The following is a 21034-nucleotide window of genomic DNA, read 5'->3' as shown; positions in this document are numbered from 1 at the left end:
CCCAGGTTGGAATTACAGGCAGGTTGCCACACCCAACTGGGATTTATATGGGAGTGGGGTCAGGGGTGGGGGACGAATGCTGAGCCATCTCCCTAGTCCTCCCAAACAAATGTTTGTCTCATAATTTGTTTAACGTTCCTGTCATGACTTTGCTTTACTTCTACACCAGAATGAAGCGTTTCTGTGTAATGCCCCACCGCAAGCACAGTTTACTGGCGCACACCCTAAGTCCTCAGCGTTAGGGAGGCAGAGGCAGGAGGCTCTCTGTAAGTTCCAGGCCAGCCTGCTCTATAGAGATCCAGTCCACCCAGGGCTACACGGTGAGACAGATCCTATACCAAAGGGGTTAGGAGGGAAAGCCAGAATGGATTGTTAAGTAGGTCTCAAAAATTTCGTCAGAAATTACAATCTCTGTTTATCCCTAGTGTAACAGAAAAAAAAATAGGGATTTTTTTTTCTTTTGGCGGACTTCCCTTTCTGTCCACAAATGCGCAAACAGGTTTATTTTGACGCCAAACAGTTGGGGATGGGAAAAGCATATTGCGAAAGAAATCTTGCCAAACCATCCCCATTCACTTTCCCAGAATCCTGCTCAGGTCCCAGCCAGAATTGCTGACATTGAGACAGACAAAATGTGCAAGGCTCTGCCGCCCAGAACCCAGCAGGGAGAACGGGAGTGTTTGTTAAACTCCCCAAGCAACAGGGTGGTCGTCCCCGACTGGTGTGCCACAGTCACCCATGCCGATTTCTTACACATCATTGGGTAGCTGGAAGAGTCGCTGTGTGAAGAAAATAAAACAAGATGGCAGACACAGCTAACCAATGTTCAGCCATGTGGAGATGAGAGGGGAATGAATACAGCAGAAGAGATAACCCCGTGGGGGACAGCAGGACAGAGTGGGCTACTTCTAAGTCATCAAGAGGAGTAAAGGGTGCCCTGTATTTGTCTGGCCAAACTATGCCAGACAAATGTTCTATCTGACGCTGGACAGGGGTCAGTACCCACACACAGCATCACACACGCAGCATCACACTGACCTATCACAGCTTGTGTAACAGAGGCTTCTGTGACACAGCGCTCAGAAGGAGAAACCTTCCACTCCCTGCAGAAATCTCTTTTGAATACACAAGCCAAGACCCTTTTGTTGTAAGGGCCCAGTTTACAGGTAAGAGCTACAAATCTTTTGGGTGTCTTAAGAAGGTAGTTTGTTTTCTTATGGATCTTCTCAGGGCGTTCAGCAAAAAGTGTGTGTGTTTGTGTGTGGTGTGGTATGTGTGTGTGGTGTCTGGGTGTCGTGTGTTTGTGTATGTGGTGTGGTTTATATATGGTGGTATAGTAAATGTGTGTGCAGTATGTGTGGTGTGGTATGTGTGTGTGGTGTCTGTGAATGTGTGTAGGGATGTCTTTGTGTGTGTTTATGTGTGTGGTATGGTGTATGTGTATGTGTGTGTGGTGTGTGTGGTGTCTGTATGTATGTGGTGTGTGTGTGCACCAACAGCCAAACCCACCTAATTATTGCCAATGTATCCGAGATTTGAGTGAACAAAACACAATGGACATCCGAACTAATGAGACTTTACAACTGCCCCAAGCCAGAGACTCTAGTCTAAGGGCTTGCATGCAACAAAGGTCCTTCTGTGATCCTGTTCCCACAACTAAGTGGCACTGCCTAATTAAACTTATACAAAAAGTAAGGCCCTCCTCTCTTGGTGCCACAGGGAACATTTCCTTTCTCACAAAACAGATTTTTATCTTTAAAAGGATTTTTTTTTGTACTCACAGATCTGACCCTCCTGGTGAAAATATTTGAGCAGGCTTTAAAAATTCTTTTGAAGGAAATACAAAACACCAGTTCAATTTGTATTCCCCACACTATGGGGTAAAGAGCACCCAATTCTATCAGCCACTTCCAAAACACGGAAGTGCTGATATCGCAGACCTGCAGGCAAGCGGACCCCAGTGGGCTCCACAGCAGGGCAGCAGAAGAAGCAGAGAGAAGCCAGAATCTCAGCTCAGCTTGACAAAGTCAGGAAAAAAAGAAGTAACGACCATTGACAGCCACCTCATAATGTCATAGCTTAAAGGGCAGCAATGTTTGGAGATCAGGTGAGGCAAACAGGCAGTGTAGAAGGAACTCAGATTTGGGGGATTGATCCCAGTTTCTCCATGTGGAGTTACCGGCCCTGTGCAAGCCATGATCCAGTTGCTCTATTCTGACATTTTCCTTCATAAAAAGGAGAGCACCTCTTCATTACTGGACGGTTGGACAACAGACGACAGAACAGCACTGAGGAAGAAAACGCACAGCAGTCTCCGGCTGACACCCGTAAATCTCTGCATTGGTCGGTAAATAAATACTCCTTTTACAGTGACCCTCAAAACTAAGCAGGAATTTGTAATTTAAACTTCAAGCTGTGGTTGCTATTCTTTGCACTCTTTCTTTGTGGGAATGAGGCTGAGCTTTCTAACTGAGAGCTCCAGTTGTTATCCACAACAAAAACAACCCAAATCACAGGCCTGCGAACTATTAAGCTCAGGATGGGTAACCGGGATGGAAGATCACCTCAAAAGTGAGTTGCAGTTATGTTGTTCAAGTCAAGAACATTGGGATGTAAATATTTTACATTCTGGAGTCTCCGCTGGAGGAAGGTGGGGTCTGAGGGTGCTACACGATGACATTGTCCACCTTCTGGAACTGCAGGAGTCCTGTCCTTGAGCGAGCCGCACAAACTCTCACTCTTAGACTCTTTAGGCTCCATTTAGTCATCTGTCACAGGCCGTGGTGACTGACCCTGACTGGGGGGCTGGAGTGTGATTATGGGAGTTCAGGGACACAACCCAGAGCAGAGGTGTGCACAGCACATGCCTCAGGAGGAAAAGTGGCAGAGGTGTGAACACCATTGGAGGGTTATTAAGTGCAAAGAGCTACAAGGAATGAAAAGGAAAGAAATGGAAAGAAAAGAAAAGAAAAGAAAAGAAAAGAAAAGAAAAGAAAAGAAAAGAGAAAAGAAAAGTTGGGGCCCTTCATGGAGTTATCAGTGGTTCTCTCAGAGTAAAGGGATGGTGAGTGTCTGACCTGAACTCTCTGTTTACAAGGAACCCATTTTATTTTCCAAATCTGAAATGTCATCACTGACTTATTAAGTTTGTTTTCTAAGATTTTGCATAATTGCTTTTTTTTATTATTAGTATCCTCTTAGTAAGTCTAATTAGGTTATTTTAAGGTCTTGTTTAACATTTCCTCTGGTGGTATCTGAATATCAGAGAAAGGATGTTGATGGGGGAGGGGATATTGATGGGGGAGGGGATGTTGATGGGGAGGGGATATTGATGGGGGAGGGGATGTTGATGGGGAGGGGGTGTTAATGGGGGAGGGGATGTTGATGGGGAAGGGGGTGTTAATGGGGGAGGGGATGTTGATGGGGGAGGGGGTGTTAATGGGGGAGGGGATGTGGATGGGGGAGGGAATGTTGATGGGGGAGGGGGTGTTAATGGGGAAGGGGATGTTGATGGGGAGGGGATGTTGATGGGGGAGGGGATGCTGATGGGGGAGGGGGTGTTAATGGGGGAGGGGATGTTGATGGGGAAGGGGGTGTTAATGGGGGAGGGGATGTTGATGGGGGAGGGGGAATGGTTAGATGGCTTGGTCTATAAAGTGTCTGCCACACAAGCTTGAGGACCTGAGTTCGCTCCCCAACACACATATACATGAGTCAGGCATGGCGGTGCATATATGTAACACACTATAAGGGCGCAAAGACGGGTGGATCCTATAGCTCACAGGCCAGCCAGCTGAGTCAATTGGCGAGCACCAGGGGCTGAGAGTGACCATCTCAACAAGGTAAGGAGGAGAATATTTAAAGAGAACACATGACATCAGCCTCGGGCCTCCACGTGTTTGTGTACACACATGCCTGTGAACCATCATGGACACACATACACATGTGCACATGCATGTGCATTCGCGCACACACAGTATACACACTCGTGTATTCAGTACACACAAAGAGAATGGACAGATAGAGAAATAAACTGAGGTTTATGGATGTGAGGTATTAGTTGACCTCACTATACCTCTCCTCGTGCTCCCACACTCTACTCTGTAAAACGACTGCCTCAGGGTCACTCTCTATGCGCCGCCACTAGACCACACCAACAACAATCAACAGCGAGGTAATAAACCCGTGTTAAACAGAGCTGTTTCTGGGGCCCCTCAGAGTTCTCTCAGTTGAGATCCAAGGGCACCTAGTCCTAGGTGTAATAGGAGTCAGCCCATGATTTGGCTAGGAGGATTCTAGAATTTGCATTTTCCTTTCAACGGGTTTGGGATCTGGCTGGCCACCATCCAGACAAGGTGTGGTGCCAAGGAGTCCAGGACTGCTTGCATCCCTGCAGGGACACAGCGAAGTCACCTGCTGAGGTAGGTGGATCTAGCTGCCAATAACTGAGAGTCTCTCCCACATTCTAAGTCTTGAGGCTCAGACTGGATCTCTGCAAACCACCAGGTATCTCCTTCAAGAGGCTGGAACCCTGCAGAGGGAAGCTATCAGACCCTGCCTGTCACCTGGCTTTCGCTTTGACCTCACCCCAACAGATACCCCTGACAGAGCTACAATAGTTGACTCCAGTTTCATCCAGGACTTCCAAGAGGAGCCTCCTACTCTGCCATGGAGTCAGCGTGGGGAGGCTCTCCCCCAAACAGATGCTAACAATTCCAAGCCTCCCCTGGTCCCTCCAGCTCCATCACAGCCTGAAAGACTTTCTGCCCCCTTTTTTCAGTTCTCCGACACAGCTGAACCAATTTCTGAGATTGAATAGGCCTCTCTCCATGCCCGAATCAAATGCTTCCTGTTGTTCTGACTGGTGCAATGTACCATGCCTTTCACAGTGCGGTAAAATGTTTAACTGTGATTAAAATATAGGTAATGTCAGAAGTACCCTTTCAGGCAATTAAATCGAATGATTTCACTGGATTATTTCATGGTTTTTCCACTATCACTGTCACCCACCTAAACAAGTCTGACCATCATCCGACGATCCTATCAGACACTAACCCCCTTTTATTTTTCTCCCGGCACCTGAAACGGCCGGTCTGCTTCCCCCATCCACACCATACAGTATTCCTTCTGCGTGTGTCTTATGCTACCACTTCACACAATTTCGAGATTTACTCATGGGTTAAATTTTTCTCTGCTTTCAAGGCTAAATGGCATGTGGTGTGTGTGAGTGTGTGAGAGTGTGTGTGTGTGTGACTGTGTGTGTGAGCATGTGAGCGTGTATGTGTGTGTGGTGTGTATGTGTGTGTGGTGTGTATGTGTGTGAGTGTGTGTGTGTGAGCATGTGAGCATGTATGTGTGTATGTGTGTGTGGGGTGTGTGTGTGTGTGTGAGTATGTGAGTGTGTGTGTGAGTGTGTGTGAGTGTGTGTGAGTATGTGAGTGTGTGTGTGAGTATGTGAGTGAGTGTGTGTGTGAGTATGTGTGTGTGAGTGTGTATGTGTGTGGTGTGTGAGTGTATGTCTGTGTGAGTATGTGTGTTAGTGTGTGAGTGTGTGTGAATGTGTGTGTGTGTGTGTGTGTGTGTGTGTGTGTGCCGTCGTCAGTTAACCCATTCATCCAATGATGGACATCTGAGTTGTCCGCCACCCTTGGGCTTTTGAGAACAATGCTGCTGTAACCCTGAGTCCTTCCTTTCTGCTCTTTTGTGTTACATAGGTTAATATCATTACGCAGGTGAAGGCAGACAAGGTAAAATGAGGCCAGTCATTGGACAGGAAGGGAAGGAGGCGGGAACAGAGGTTTTTAAGGAGAGGGAGAAGCAGGAGAGAAGGAGCCAGAGCGAGGAGAGGAGCTGGGAGAACATGGTGACAGATGTTAAGATTCTTCTCTGCGTATAGATTCAGGTTGTTATGACTATTTTTAGAGAATGAGTGTGTACAGGATGTCGTGCTGTCCTGACGGGCAAATCATATCTTATCAATTGGATCAGAGGTTACTCTGTGGTGTGTCCTTTCATGTGGAGACCTAAATGAGTTCTAGAGAAGGTGCAGTGGCGGAACACACCAAGCCCGACATGGAACTGGGATGTGTACGCCTGGCATGGTAACAATCTCAGTCACAGCCAAGGGAACTGTGAGTGAGAGCAAAGCAGCATGGCAAGCAAGGTGCCAACTGGAATGGCTCTCGGATCGCCCAGGTCAGGGAGAGCCTGAAGTAAAGTGTGGAGTGGTGTGTGCGAGAACCGGTTAAGCCTTTTCTTTTATTACCGCAACAGGGTTATATACCTGGGGCGGGGAGGGAGCTGAGCATAGTCTGACATTACATCTAAATGTCTAAGGAACCACTGCTGGGTTTTGCCTGGTGCCGCAACACTGACACACCAACTAGGAGTGTACAGATGTCTCGCCTCCTCCACTCCCTGCCACACTCACAGACTTTCCATTTCTTTTCCAACAGTTACCCTAGTGGGTGTGAGGTGGTAGCTTACTGTGGCTTTGGTTTTCACTTCTCTAATGCATATTAATCTTTAACACGGTTTTTCCTCCAATCAGAAATCCTTCTGTTCTGTTGAGAAATGTCAGCATGGGAACTGCACATCAATGCAGTGAGCAGGAGCTAAAAATCATTCTGATAACCATAATACTCACGATTCATAAAATGTGCATTCTCTCTCAGGGTGACTTGTTTCTGGTTTAAGAGTGCCCAAAACGCCCACTGACGGTGGCATCACTTCTGCCTACACACCCTGAAGGTGAGAAGAATTTACGAGTGCAAACTTCAGCTCCTCCCTTACTACAGCCCACTGGACTGTGAGGGCTTTTCCTTAAGACACATGTCTTTTCCTTAAAAGCTGGGCTAGCATATACGTCGACTCTCACTGTTTTTACAAATGGTTGAGCCCAAATCAGAGCTTCTCAGATACCACAAGTCAGAGAAAGAAATGAGGAGAGGTTACTCACACAAAGTCATAAGAAAGTTCATCCGGACATCATACCCAACCTCTCTCTCTGCCCAGCCTGATCCTGCATGTCCTTCTGTGGGGTCAAACTGGTGAATCTGCCTGACCCTCCCCAACTGGTCAGAACTAGTCCAGATCCTACAGCAGGGCTCCTGCCGGCACAACAAATAACGCCTAGGTTTCTGTCAGACCTGCCTTGCCTGCCCCTCACCCACTCATAGTCCCCTACACGTATACCACAGATGCAGCCAGATCTACCCTCACACTCTGGCCTTGGATCAGGACCATATATACGGGTGAAGAAGTGGTACCACGGTACCACGGAGTATCATCTACACCATACCTGGACAGATGTGTTAACAAACAAACAACAAAACCAAGGCATACATCAGAGGGCTGAGGGCTATCTCCAGTGGACCTGGCCCAACCTACCTGCCGTAAGTCCAGGGTGACGGTGACCCAGTGATACTCTCTCCCATTCTGAATGCTGGGGCTTTGCCACCAGTTATTGGTGCCGTCTATTGCGTGGGTTATCGGGTGGCGCTCTGTTAAAAGAAAGCAAAAGACATAGCTCTTGGATGTTGTTCATCCTTACACTGCCAAATCCAATGCCAAGGAAAAGCAGCCACACTGAGCAGTGTTGGGGGATTTTCAACCCAAATCTTCAGTTGCTTCCAAAAGTAGGAACTCCCACCGGTGAACTCCGGCTGGGGCTCCAAGACAGAACACACGCTAGGCAAGCGCAAAGCCCTGGGTTCCACCAGAGACCCCACAAGAATAAGTTGTATGGCGAATCCCATGAGTGTGTTTCTGTGAGTAGAAAGCTGTACTTGCCTCTAGGATTTGTACTGTTACCATCACAGACCCGGCACTGGGCGTGTCGAACAGGCCGGCCCGGCACGTGCTCCACGAGCTTGCAGAACATCTCAGGCCCCTTCTCTCCACAGGTAGCATTGGCACTGATGTGGGCATTGGTGGCCAGGTTGAGAATGGCAGGGAACAAGCCTGAAAATCAAAGTCCAAAAGCCAAATCAGCCAGGCCAATCTGTGCAGCTCACTCCATAGGCAAATCCAGAGAGGACTGTAAATCCAGGATAAAGACTCTGTACCCGAAAGGCAAAGGTCTCACTGATGTGAAACTCTGAGACCAGACGCATCTGTGAGAGAACCCAGAACACAAGAAGGAATTTTCTGGGGTAAATAATGTTCCGTATCTTCCTCAAAATCTGGGCTTCTTAGGCACATGCAATTGTGGGAAAATATATAGGATGAATACACTAAGATTTGGGCATTTTTGCCACAGGTGTACTTTCTCTGAAATAACAAAAACAATTATCAATGGGTAACCTCAATCAGTGGTTAGGGGCGCGCTATCCTTACGCCTTCCATTCATCTTGAAATGCATCTAACATAACCTGGTTGATAGAGAGATTTCTCAGTGTATCCTTCTAGTTTCTGATTGTAATTTTCTTATTAGGATGTTGAAACAATGTATTTAAATTCACATGTTGTCCAAAGAAATTTGCCCACCTGCCTCAAAGAAGGAGCCAGCTGCCTACTGTCTCCGGCAAGACTTGCAGGGTCTTCCCTGTAATGTGTGATTTTCATTTCTCCCCTGAAGATGGCCTGTTTTCTTGTGTGAATAAAACCTCAGAGCACAGAGTCCAAATTTTACAATTCTCCCCGGCTCAGATAGCTTTGCTTTTGTCCGGTTTCTATCTTAATGATTTTTATCTCTAAGCAGCCGGCCCCGGGCAGGTTCAAAGTATTCAGAAGCAGTTTTTGCACAACTCTGAGACCAGGGTTCCCATTAGGGTTCTTCTGAGATTTAACTTTATCTTGATAAAGGAGGGTAATGGCATCAAAGATGCCATAGAGATCCAGAAATTACAGTGTGCAGGAGGTGGAGGAGGAAATCTGCAGGAAGGAGCCATGTAAACAGTCCCGAGGGGAGCCTAGCCTGCTGCTGAGCTTCTGATTCCACAGATTTTGATCTTCACGGATCACGGACCATGATAGGCTCCTTGTAAATAACTTAGTTAGGTCTGGGGATGTGGCTCGGGGTAGAGCATTTGCCTAGCGTGTTCTCAGCCCTACACACACACACACACACACACACACACACACACACACACACACATGCACACTGGGTCAGTATTATTTCTAAAATGTTTATGCCCAATTTAATAATATACCATTGTATTAACTCTACAGGAGGAACCCTTGCCCTTAATTTCTTTGATCTTTGAGTACCACCTGGTATTTCCTATGGTGTTTTATCATAAAGGTTTAGGACTTTAAGTCATAAAACAAAAAATGGTTCTCGAGAGACTTGCTGGGTTGCAAACAACAAGCTATTCTGGGCCTGCTGGAAGCAGATAGCCACTTGTTTGTTGCTGCTGGGTTTTGTTTTTGTTTTTGTTTTTAAAAAGGAGCCCCCTGCTACACTGACCACACACCTGAGCAGACCTTAATCCTAAGACTAACTGGACAACACAAACTAGACTTGGTAGGGAAAGAAGAACTCTCAAAGGGAGGGCTGGGACGGTGGTCTGTTCAAAGTACATTGCACATATATTTTCAAAGAATTAACAAAAAATATATTTTTTCAAAACTTAAGTGTTTCAGAGAGTTTTTGCACATAAATTAGTATTACCTAGCAGTAATTCTAGGCTCAAGTCATAGAATCCGAGGCCTGAGCGTGGCTAAAAACTATACCTCACATAAGCATGGTTTTAATTCTATTTATAGAATAAATATCATTCCCTGCTGCGTCTGGTCACATCTTAGAAGGCTAAAGAAAGCCAGAATTAGAGACTGGAGATAACAATTTGAATAAGAACATTTGTTTGTTTGTTTGTTTGTTTATTTGAATGTATGTTTGAAGTTCTCTCCAGCCACAGAATCACCTTCAAAGTCTGGTATTCAAGTATTCAAGAAATACTTCAACCCAGGGTGACTGGCCAAGTGCGTATCAAGCAGGTAGAGGAAGGGACAGTAAATCCCCTCAAACCTACAAGAAGGCAAGTCTGGCTTTGCATAGAAGCATCCAAGGTAAATGTCAAGTGCACGTCACACACCTAATAAATTAGACTCTATGCTTCTGTTGGGAAAGTCATCTCCTTTAGTTATGGTGACTGCGACAGTAATCTCTTTTTCCTCCCATTCACTGCAGAATAATTCACAGGCCTGTGCATTTCATCAGTACCTAGAAACTCGGTTACACCAGACTCCACAGAGCATGAAATACATGCGTCCCCGTTTGCTGGCTGTTCCTTCTCCAAGGCCTGAGCACGCCTGGCCTCGTAGACGGACCTTCAGGGCTGGGCTGCTGTACTGGAAAGTTCCCTGACTAAGATTAGGTTAAAAACAAATTGCCACCAACCTATGGACAGAAAACAATATCAAACAATTACCATAGCTTTTCACTGGGCATTTCTAGTAGTTTAATAATGTATTATCAGACACTTCTGAGTTCCTCCCTGTGCAGTGTTTTCACATTTTAATGGATCTTCAAATGTTGACTGAGCTCATTCCAGCACCTTCTTCACTAAATCTTCTCAAACAATTCAGAGTCAGTTCTTCAGACCCTAGAGGTAAGTGTGTGTGCAAGCCTGCATATGCATGCAAGTGTACATGTGTGTGCAAGTGTGCATGTGCACAAAAATGTGTGCATGTGTGCATTCCTGTCTTGGGGAGGAAAAGGTTTTAAGTTCCACACAATGCTATACTTATCTAATCTATAATAAAAACCCAATGTGATGGTCCACAAAGAAGAGGATGTGAAATTCCTCTTTAAAGGAACCTGGTGGGGCTGGGGATTTAGCTCAGTGGTAGAGCGCTTACCTAGGAAGCGCAAGGCCCTGGGTTCGGTCCCCAGCTCCGAAAAAAAGAACCAAAAAAAAAAAAAAAAAAAGGAACCTGGTAATATGTTCAGATAATCTTTTCCAAGAATTAAACAATCGGGAATGTTTTATATAGTTGAATAATTAAATGGCTTAGAGTGGTACAGTGCTCTTCTTGGAAAACAAAGGCGACTTTCACAAAAGTCAAAGCCACTGATTCTAATCTCAGAAAAGAATCCAAGTTCCTAAATTAAAGTCTGTGATTATTTTTTAAGTATTCAACACCACTTTTAATCTTCATTTACGAAGTGTTTCTTGCTTCATCTCTCATTTACCCAGGATGCATCTACAAATTTACTGCAGAGCAAAGAGATAAGAAAGAAAGCTCGCAGCTTACACTGGGGTCCAAGATTACTTCCTTGAAGGCTTGACAAGTCTTATGGTGACCTAAGCATTTCTTTATGTCTGTCTGTCTGTATGTATGTCTGTCCGTCCATCCATCCATCCAACCATGTATCTGTCCTTATCTTCTTCAAATCCCGGCCACTCTTGTGTGTGTTTGACGAGAAACACAACCCTTCGTTTTGGATCAACTGAGGTCATGAAGGCTCCAGATTCTCTCCACTAGGGGGCGTGCTTCCCATCTGGCCAGGGTGCAGGGTGCATCCAGGTGTGTGAGCATTTGTTCCCAATGGCCCTGGAGCTGTGCCTTCAAGAGCCAGACACTCAGCTGCAACCCTTTGCATGACTGTCTGAGACATATTTGGCTGTTCTGTCTGTCCGGCTGTTGGAACCATTTTGCTCAGCAGCAAGAGAGACTTCAATTGCTGACAGGAAGTCTGATTGGCCCCGTCCCCATCATTTCTGCTAATTTACAAAATAATGAACATTAGAAGGAGTGAGCACTATATAAAGTAAGAGAATGTATCATTAACAGTAGCAGAGATTTGAACATATTTTAATAATGTCTAACACAGGCTCAGTGTCCCAGGCAAGGTGGGTCTCAAGGATCAATGATGAGGTAAGGTTTACACTGAAGTTATTTATAGAAACCCTCACATGTTCTCCAGGATAATCACAAGCTGGTCAGAGCTCATGCTAATTCAATTATTTTTCCTCAAGAAAACAGTAGCGATGTGCCTGTGTATGATAAAAGTGTACTGAAAAGTTTAGTCTCTGCCCAGTGATGTGCACCAGCTTCAGCATCAAAATAAAAGCACTAAGAAAGCCTGACAAGACCACAGGCCACATGTCCATAGCTAGCAGAAGATGAGCTCACTAGTGTGTAGCAGATATCGAAGCAGAGCCCCTTACTCTGTGCGATACATTGTGAACTTTCCCTTTGTGCTTTCAAAGGAAAGTCCATGGGGTATCAGCAAGAGTGAAATAATGTAAGTCTATTACTCCTCAATTTACACACACAAACACACAAGCACATTCACACACACACAAACACACAAGCACATTCACACACACACAAACACAAGCACATTCACACACAAAAAGACCACACACAGGCACATTTACACACACACACATACACACACACAAACATACAAGCACATTCACACACACACACAAACACACACACACACACAAGCACATTCACACACAAAAAACACAAACACACAAGCACATTCACACACAAACACACAAGCATGTTCACACACACACAAACACAAGCACATTCACACACAAAAAGACCACACACAGGCACATTTACACACACACACATAAACACACACACACACAAGCACATTCACACACAAAAGACCACACACAGGCACATTTACACTCACACACACACAAACACATTCACACACAAAAAGACCACACACAGGCACATTTACACACACACACACACACAAACATACAAGCACATTCACACACAAAAAACACAAACACACAAGCACATTCACACACAAATACATACAAACACACAAGCATGTACACACACACACAAGCACATTCACACAAACACACAAGAATATTCATACACAAGCGCATTCACACACACAAGCACTCATGCACACGTGCACACATACACATACACCTGGTTAGAAATAGTGATGAAGCAGAATAAGGCTTTCAGTCTTTGTGTATACGTGTGTGTGTGTGTGTGTGTGTGTGTGTGTGTGTGCATGAACATGTGTGTCAATGTGCTTGTGTGTCAATGTGCATATGGAAGGGGTCTACACATGCAAGCAAAGGTTGATATATTGCCTGATTTCCTCAATTTTAAGACCAAATTTCTCACTGAGCCTGGAGCTCACAGGATTAGTGAGAAGGGCTGCTCTGTCTGTCTCCACCCTGCCCCAGCTGTGCTGGAAGGACAGATGTGCACCAAGCCCTATCCTGCCTTTTACGAGGTGCTAAAGATATGAACCTGGGCACCCATGCTTACACCAGAAGTACTTTACTAACTGAGCCATCTGCCTAGCCCCAGTTATAGAACTGCTGACATGGAGTGATTTTTTTTAATATCAAAGTGATCAAGAATGAAACCATGTAATTAGTGGCCAAGGAATGATTCTGAGACTAACGTTTGCCATGACAAAACAAAATGTCTGTCAACGAAACCCTGCTTTGCCACCACAGCATCCTGATGCTGCATGTTCTGCTCGGGCTTCATGGTTCATCTGAACGATCCATGTCCCGCAGGGGCTCCCTGTGAGACACACTTTTAACTCCTCTAATCCTTTCCTGGGAGACACGGCCAGTGTTTGTCTCAATGTGAGTGTGTGTTGTTGGAAAAACTTCTGTCTTCAGTGCAGCTGTGGGCTTTAGAATAACATTTACAGCAACACGGGAGCAGTGTGCAAGCTGGCAATAGATTGCATTGGACAACGGTGCATGGTGGCACAGTCCGGTGATGCTGCCATGCTCCCGTGATCCCTCTGCTCTGGAGGCCGAGGCAGAAGCTCCCTGGGCTGCACAGGGAGACTGAACGTGTCACATCCAAAGAAAAGAGCTGAGAATGTCTAGAGCTAGAGTGCTTGCTGGCTAGGAAGTGCAAGGCTCTGCATTCCACCCCCAGAAACACATTAAACATGTGTAAGCCATGCCCTCAGTCCCAGCACTTGGGAGATAGAGACAGGTAGATCCCTGAGTTCCTGGCTAGCCTGGTCTACAGAGCAAGTTGCAGGACAGCCAGGGCTACACAGAGAAACCTTGTCTCGAAAAATAACAATAAGAACAATAAATGTATCACAGGCCTCAAAGCTTCCATTCACTCAGCACTCTTACGATACAGCACACTATGCCTGGGTTTACCACGATGCTGATATAAGCGAACTTCCTGAACCAATGGTTAAGTACAAGCACTCATGGGACAGTCACAATGACTGCGGCCAGTCTGCATCTCCGTAATACCACGCACAACATTCCTTCCTACCGTTTATTTTAGAGTGCACACCATCTACTTCTTAGCCATAAGCCGCCCTGTGGGACAGTGCATCATGTTACTCAGTCACAGCTCCACCTATCCTCTTGTTGCTATGTCTCTTGACTGAGTCAACAGGCCTGCGCAGTGGCTGATGCTTCCTGTGTAAGCATCTGCATGCTGTGTGCCTCGGGATGAAGCTCCCTGCAGGGTCCTTCCCAGAGTGGAGGCGTATGGTTAAGTGGGCATGACTGTTCGTTATAAAGTGAAGATTACTTAAATGGCTACCACATGAACTTGCTTTGTATATCAAAAAGCAGTATTTCCACATGTGCAAATGCTGAACATCAAAGCCGAGGTTTAAAGCGACAGGACAGTATTGCTTGCCTAGTGGAGATCTGAACCAGGCTGTTTACTTTCAAGGACAACTATCCAAGCTACTAGTTAGTTATTTTATTACTCAGGTAAAGAAACAGCCCTCGCTTAGGAGTGCCTTTTTTTCTTAAACAAAGGTGACCTGAGTCAGCTCTAGGGACAGAGCCACCTAGAAAAAGAAAGACCTCTACTGACACTCTCCTGCTCCCAAAGCTAATGCTTGGTTATTGGGAAGAAAAGCGAATTAATCGCTGGCGACTTTAGTAAAAAGAAAAAGTTTGAGGTACACTAGGAGCCATGGCAGGGCAGAGCTATGAAGGGGTAGAATCAAAACAGATGGGAGGCTGGAAAGGGAGGGAGGCAGAGGAACGGGGAAGGAAAACTACAGACAAATGAAGAGGAAGAAAGGAGAAAGGAAAGAAAAAAGGGGACATGGAAGATAAAGAAGGAAGGAGAATGAGAGGAAAGGAAGGATAGAAGGAGACAGGGAAGAGATAGAGAGACAGAGAGAAAGGGGGGGGGAGGGAGAGAAGCGATCCACACAGCAAGGATCCACACCAATGCCAGCACCCTGAGAGTCAGCGCACGCACGCACAGCACAAAGCACGCTGGGCTTGCTTTCTCTCTCCCGTGGGATGATGAAAAGAAGTTTGATCTCAGAAACAAGAGTGGGTGGTGAGCAAAAGGCAGGAGGAGGGCTTTGCTAAAAGCCCATTTCCATAGCAACACTCTTGCAGTGTCCTTGACAAAGCCAGATTCCTACTGTTGATAAACAAAAATGGTCAAAACAAGTTAGACACAAATGTTGTCTGTAGGAGACAGTGTCCAGTAGTGTGTGCTGGGCCCCTCATGGGGTTTCTCTTTTAAACTGGTATCAAATGTGTATATGTGAGTGCATGCATGTTGTGTGTGTGCCCAAAGGTGGGCTCACATGGGCTCATGTGTGTGTGCATGTTCCTGTGGGCTCACGTGTGCCTGTGTGTGCTCACATATGCTCATGTGTATGTGCATGTTTGTGTTCATGCGTTCATGTGTGTGCTCTCATGTGTGCATGTGTGTATACGAGCATGCATTCCTGTGTGCTAGTATGTGCACATGTGTGTGATAAGTGTGTGCTTATCTGTGTGTGAGTACAGGTGTGTGCATGTGCGTGTGTATGTGTATGTGTGTGTACACATGCATACTATGGTACAGGTGTGGAGGTCACTGGTGTGAGTCTCCATCTCCACCTTGACTAACACATTCTCCTCTGCCTCTTTCTTCACACTGGGCTAGCTGCCACGGGAGCTTCTGACATCTCCACTCCTGCCTTAAGACCACTAAGATTACAGACATGTGCTACTGAACTTGCCGTCATGTGATGACCGGGAACCAAACTCGTGCTTTTATGTTTGCACAGCAAGTGATGGACCCACCCAGCCATCTCCTCAGCACCCGTGCTATTTGTGTAATGCCTGCATTTAGTCATGTTGAGGGTTTGGGTACAGCAGCTTGGTGGCAGAGAACACACACACACACACACACACACACACACACACACACACACACACACACACACACAGAGCCAAGGGCAGTAGCTTCAACATTCTGCCCAATCCTAATCATTACCTCACAGAAAGCACAACACCCACACACACACACACCTCAAACTTCACACCCTGACTGAGCAGGGAAGCCCACCCCTTCCTCTTCCTTCCAAATCCTTAGAGGAAGAAGAAGCCTTACTTGGATGTCAGAACAAGTGAGGCCTTTGAGTTAAACACAGACATTTCCAATTCCCTTCCTACAAAACGGAGGCACGTGTGGCTTGGATGTTTATGTTCATAAATCTACCTCACCTGTTACTTAAAACCATCAAGTTTGGCTTGAAAAAAATCAACTGTTTTTTTTTTAAGGTAGAGTCATAATTTGTAGCCGGCTCTCCTAGCTGGCTCTCCCTGCCTCAACTTCCCAAGTGCTGGACTAAAGGTCTCAGCTACCGTGTCTGGATAATTCATCATTCATTTTTAGTTGCCCAAATATCTCCCAAACTTTTCTATGAACCTTTCTAACCACCCGGCAGGTCTTGGCTACTTCTTTCTCATTCTTTTTCCACCTCTGCACTCTTGTGTATGATTTAAATTGTTAACATGCCCGACGTGATCCCAGGCACGTGCAGAGGGTGGCTTTCAGATTAGTCACATGCACACTTGCCCTCCCTGTAGAGCTCTGCATAAATGGCCTTGGCATTTTAAAATAATTTAAACAAGTCTCCTCTTATTCATTTTACACTGCATCCTCCAGCTATGTGATTACACATGTGCCTGGCAACAACTTCAGTGGGGACGGGGACGTATTCTTCCCAGTGTCCATGCGCCATAGTGACTGATGAGATCGTTCTGCATTTAAGAGGTGCCGCACGTTCTGCCCACGATCACCCCCAAGCTACCTGGACCCGCCAGCTTAGTCCTGCTTTTTCTCTAGCACATGCTTTACATCCTGAAAGTCTTTAGAGATGGCTGCCACCCTGTGGAACAGTAGCACAGACTTAACTAGGCAAGGCAGATAGTCCAGCCAAAAGTGCACAGGGTTTCACGTAACCTCCATGCTATTCTCTGTGCCTCGATAACACTGTGTTTTCTCAGTTCAAAGAGCACTGTCCTCTAACACTGAGCTGCCTGACCACATATGCTACATAAGCATACACACATGACCACATTCACAGTCGCACACATGACACATGTATTACAGGAACTGATCCCTTGCCTCCAGCTCTTTCTCTCACATTCTCTCTCTACTCAACTCAAACTTTGCATTATGTTGCTATGTCCCGTTTTGTCATTGGTGGCTATAAATCTCTTACCCAGCCTGTTTTATACATTAAACTTAATGTATACAACATGTACAGGGGGAAACAGTATATACATGCTTTGGTGCTATTCAGTTTCAAGCAACCCAGAAAGAGGTTTGAAAGATACTCCACTTGGACCAGATTTCTTTTTACAAAATGAGCGCTATGAAGGGTGACCCTCCCCAGCCATAAACAAGTCTGGCTGCCATGACGAAGAGGTGTATGCACAGAAGGAAAGAAGTCTCAGCTTCAGTGTTCGCAGATCACCTGCAAATCTGCTGAATCAGTAGGTCAGGCTGGGGCCACCAGACTCTCTGTGTAACCAGCTCCCAGGGGAGTGATACTTTGAGTTCCCAGGAGTGGACCACGTGGGCTTTCCTCCAGCTCTGACACTGAGTTGAGCCAGTCTTGCCAAGCTTGGCACAAACCTCACCAGAATGATCAGCAAGATCCTGCCTCCTTCAGCAATTTGGGAACTATTTAAGCAGAACTCCAGACACCTACTCCGTGTTCCAATCCGAGATCCCCTGAGTGACTACCTTTGGAAGAGCTATAGAGATTTCATTAAAACAAAGGTCTGTAGCTTGTTGTTAGGAGAAAACATGTTAAAGGCTCCAAAACAAAGGCAATTCTATAAACAGAGACCACTGACAATCTGTTGGGAAGCCTCAGCCTTCTCCCCACAAAACATTCAAGGTTGCAGCCAGGGGGTCTGTTTGTCACACATTTGTATCAAAGCACACATGCCTTCTCTCTCTTTTGCGCGTGTGCGCGAGCACGCGCGCGCGCACACACACACACACACACACACACTCATACATGCTCACACACACATACACTCATGTACACATAAACTCATACATTTAAACACACACACATACCTACACATACACTTATGCACTCAAACACACACATACACACACACACACTCACATACTCACACACACATAACCCATATGTACACATAAACTCATACATTTATACACACATACCTACACATACACTTATACACTCAAACACACACATACACACACCCATACACACACACACACACACACAAATTAATGAAATAAATTCAAGACAAATACACCAAAAAGGACAGAAAATTTTCGAGAGAAATTAAAGATCATGATGAACAAAGAAAAATACGTGATTTGTAGAGAAATAGACTCCATAGCACTAAGCAGTAATTCCCAAAATGTTCTACGGATTGGATCCAACGGCTGCCATAATTTCCTGACTGGCTGGTTTGTAGAAATTGCTAAGCTGTCCCTTGGGTGCCTTAGACCTTGAATTTCTGCTTCACAGACTGTTTGGATCTAGGAGACAGAAGAAGGAGAAAGGGGGTTTTCAAAAGACTGTATAGGGGCAAAGGCAGGGCCATTCCCTCAGGGTGAGGACTCTCCCGCATGGGATGGAACGGTGGGAGGTTTAATATGACAGATAAATAACAACAATGTTTAATAACACCCGCAGAAGGCAAGAATGATGCATTGTGCACTCTGTGTACATGTGTGTGCATCTGTGTGCATCAAATGAATTAGGCCTACATCGGGTATCTTCCCCAACCCCTCCACACCTTATTTCTTTCTAAGGCAGAGACTTATTGAATTTAAATGGAGTTTTGGATTTGGCTACTCTGGCTGGCCTGAGAATTCCTGGGACCCCGCTTGAAGCCAAAGCTTTTCTTAGGGTGTTTCTCCCCTCAGGAGATCTCTATTCATGTGTGCTATTCTAGATCTCGAACTCAGCCCTGGGTCCCAAAACTGCTTGGTCACCTCTGCCCCATGACTGTTATCCAGATTCTTCCCTGTTCTCTGTCCAAGGCCTGTCTGGTTAACGTAGGGACTCCAGCCCCCTGGGCTAGCCTGATCCTTTCAGGAGATTATCGCTATGGTTGGATCTCCTGGTCCCAAACATTTTATCTGTCTGGATGTCTAAGTGATGTCCCCTACACTCCTCTCCAGACCCTGCTGTTTGCATTTGACATTCACTCATCCAACAGTCCCTTGAGGACTGACAGACACTGCTGAGTGCTGGACAAGGCTTTAGAATTATAAACAGGAAGATGAGAAAATAAAGAGAAGGCTATGAAATCTGCCAGAGAAGGAATAAGTCAGAGTGCCCCAGGAGAAAGAGGAAGGGCTTCCACTATGTTATGAAAAGCAGTCAAGCTTCCCAGACGCAAGGACCATAGGTTTACCGGAAAGGTAATGGTTAGCCACGGAAGGTGAGGCAGGTCACAGAGAGAGCCCTGTAGGCCGCACTCAGCAGACAGTAGCAAGCCACTTAAAAGGGCTGGAATGGTATGACCAGCCTCACAGTCCGTTCATTCTGAAGGAATGCAGTACACCAACAGTTTCCTGGGCTTTCTGAAAACTGTCTTAGATAGAACGAGGCTGCATTTGACTCAGACCAGCACCCAGCACTGACAGCAGGACCCCCGTTACAGCTTCTACCTCTGTTCTGCCTGAAGCAGTCCCTGCCTTACCTTCTCATACGCCTGAAACGGAGAAGCCAGGAAGGGAGCTGGCTGCAGGGTCAACATAGGGTATAAGTGGGTTAGAGCACCTTGTAGATGTGGGAACAACAGAGGTGTAATATTGTATTGGGTGGAGTTAGGAGGAAAGTAATCAATCAGATGATAAGGAATAAAAATGTCCAACGGAAGCCAGGAAAGGAAGGGAGTGAGATGGATCCCCCCACAGAAGACACCACCCAAGAAGGTGATGGAGGACAGCTACACCCCGGAGTCACCCAACTTGATAAGGTGCAGGGGCAATGGGCAGGCTAGTCCTAGGAGAGAAGAGGTGGCTCAGATCCTAGAGAAAAGGACCTATGGATCAGGAGAGTCATTTAAAGAAGACAGGAAAGGAGGGGCACGGGGCCCCTGAGTGCAGAATGTGCTTAACTCTGCCGGAGTCGATCAAACCGTCCCTTACAGTACCCACAGATCTTACCCCAGAACATGAGGGACCCGAAGACTTGATCAAAAGTATTTTTGAAACAAGGACCTTGTTGAGACAATAAAGCCAGACTGGGACTACGCTTGCTTAAACACACGGGGCAACAAAAAAAAAAGGCAGCACACCAGGAACAAAGGCAACACGAAACACATTCGCCCTGCCGCCGCCGACAAGCAAACGGTCTCTACAGGTCCTGGGTGCCTACCCTGTGCTACTGTATCTGCCACACGGCAAGTCCACTGCGTGGTTTTTAACCCTGGTGGCACAGTCAATCACCTAAGGGAGTCCTTTCAAGGCAAATGACTAGGTCTCATCTCAGACCAAATACATTATAATCCCTGGGTTAGGACCTGGGGATCTGTGTTATTAAAGTCTTATGTGCAACCTGAAGAGAGAACTTGTATGAAACTGTTCAAAAATGCTCTCCTGGCACCCAAAGAGCCAGGCAGGCAGGCAGGCAGGCAAGCTCTGAGTTCTCCAAGGAGAAGGAAAAAGAGACAAGGGACACATCCTGCAGGCAACGGTGGGGTGCCCTGCTATAAAGCTTGAATGGTAAGTCCACCTGGGACTCCCTCTACCCCTTTCTTGAGAATTATGTTACAGAGAGAATCCCTTTTCAAGCATACACTTTTGAGCTTCCCAGACTCTAAAGCAAATCCATACAGAAAGCGAGAAATGT

At 46.1% G+C, this 21034-nt stretch overlaps 1 protein-coding gene and 1 long non-coding RNA gene across 2 annotated transcripts in view; one reads left to right on the top strand and one right to left on the bottom strand.

Annotated features, from left to right (window-relative positions):
- The window catches only part of Lama1 (laminin subunit alpha 1), a 124069-nt gene that overhangs the window by 94312 nt on the left and 8723 nt on the right, over positions 1-21034 (bottom strand). Inside the window, exons 2-3 of the mRNA NM_001108237.3 lie at positions 7792-7962; positions 7390-7502 (exon numbers count right to left, since the gene is read on the bottom strand). Coding sequence (NP_001101707.2) covers positions 7390-7502; positions 7792-7962 — 284 coding nt within the window. The remainder of the gene's footprint in view (positions 1-7389; positions 7503-7791; positions 7963-21034) is intronic.
- Positions 1083-4974, top strand: LOC148003898 (uncharacterized). The gene is made up of 3 exons (XR_015629274.1): positions 1083-1166; positions 1784-3064; positions 4507-4974. It is a non-coding gene; the product is annotated as an uncharacterized LOC148003898 (long non-coding RNA).

The sequence above is a fragment of the Rattus norvegicus genome, chromosome 9 (assembly GCF_021556685.1).
Source record: "Rattus norvegicus strain SHRSP/BbbUtx chromosome 9, alternate assembly SHRSP_T2T, whole genome shotgun sequence".
Lineage (NCBI taxonomy): Eukaryota > Metazoa > Chordata > Mammalia > Rodentia > Muridae > Rattus > Rattus norvegicus.
Note: the sequence above shows the minus strand (reverse complement) of the source record. Positions and strands in the feature narration are given on the sequence as shown.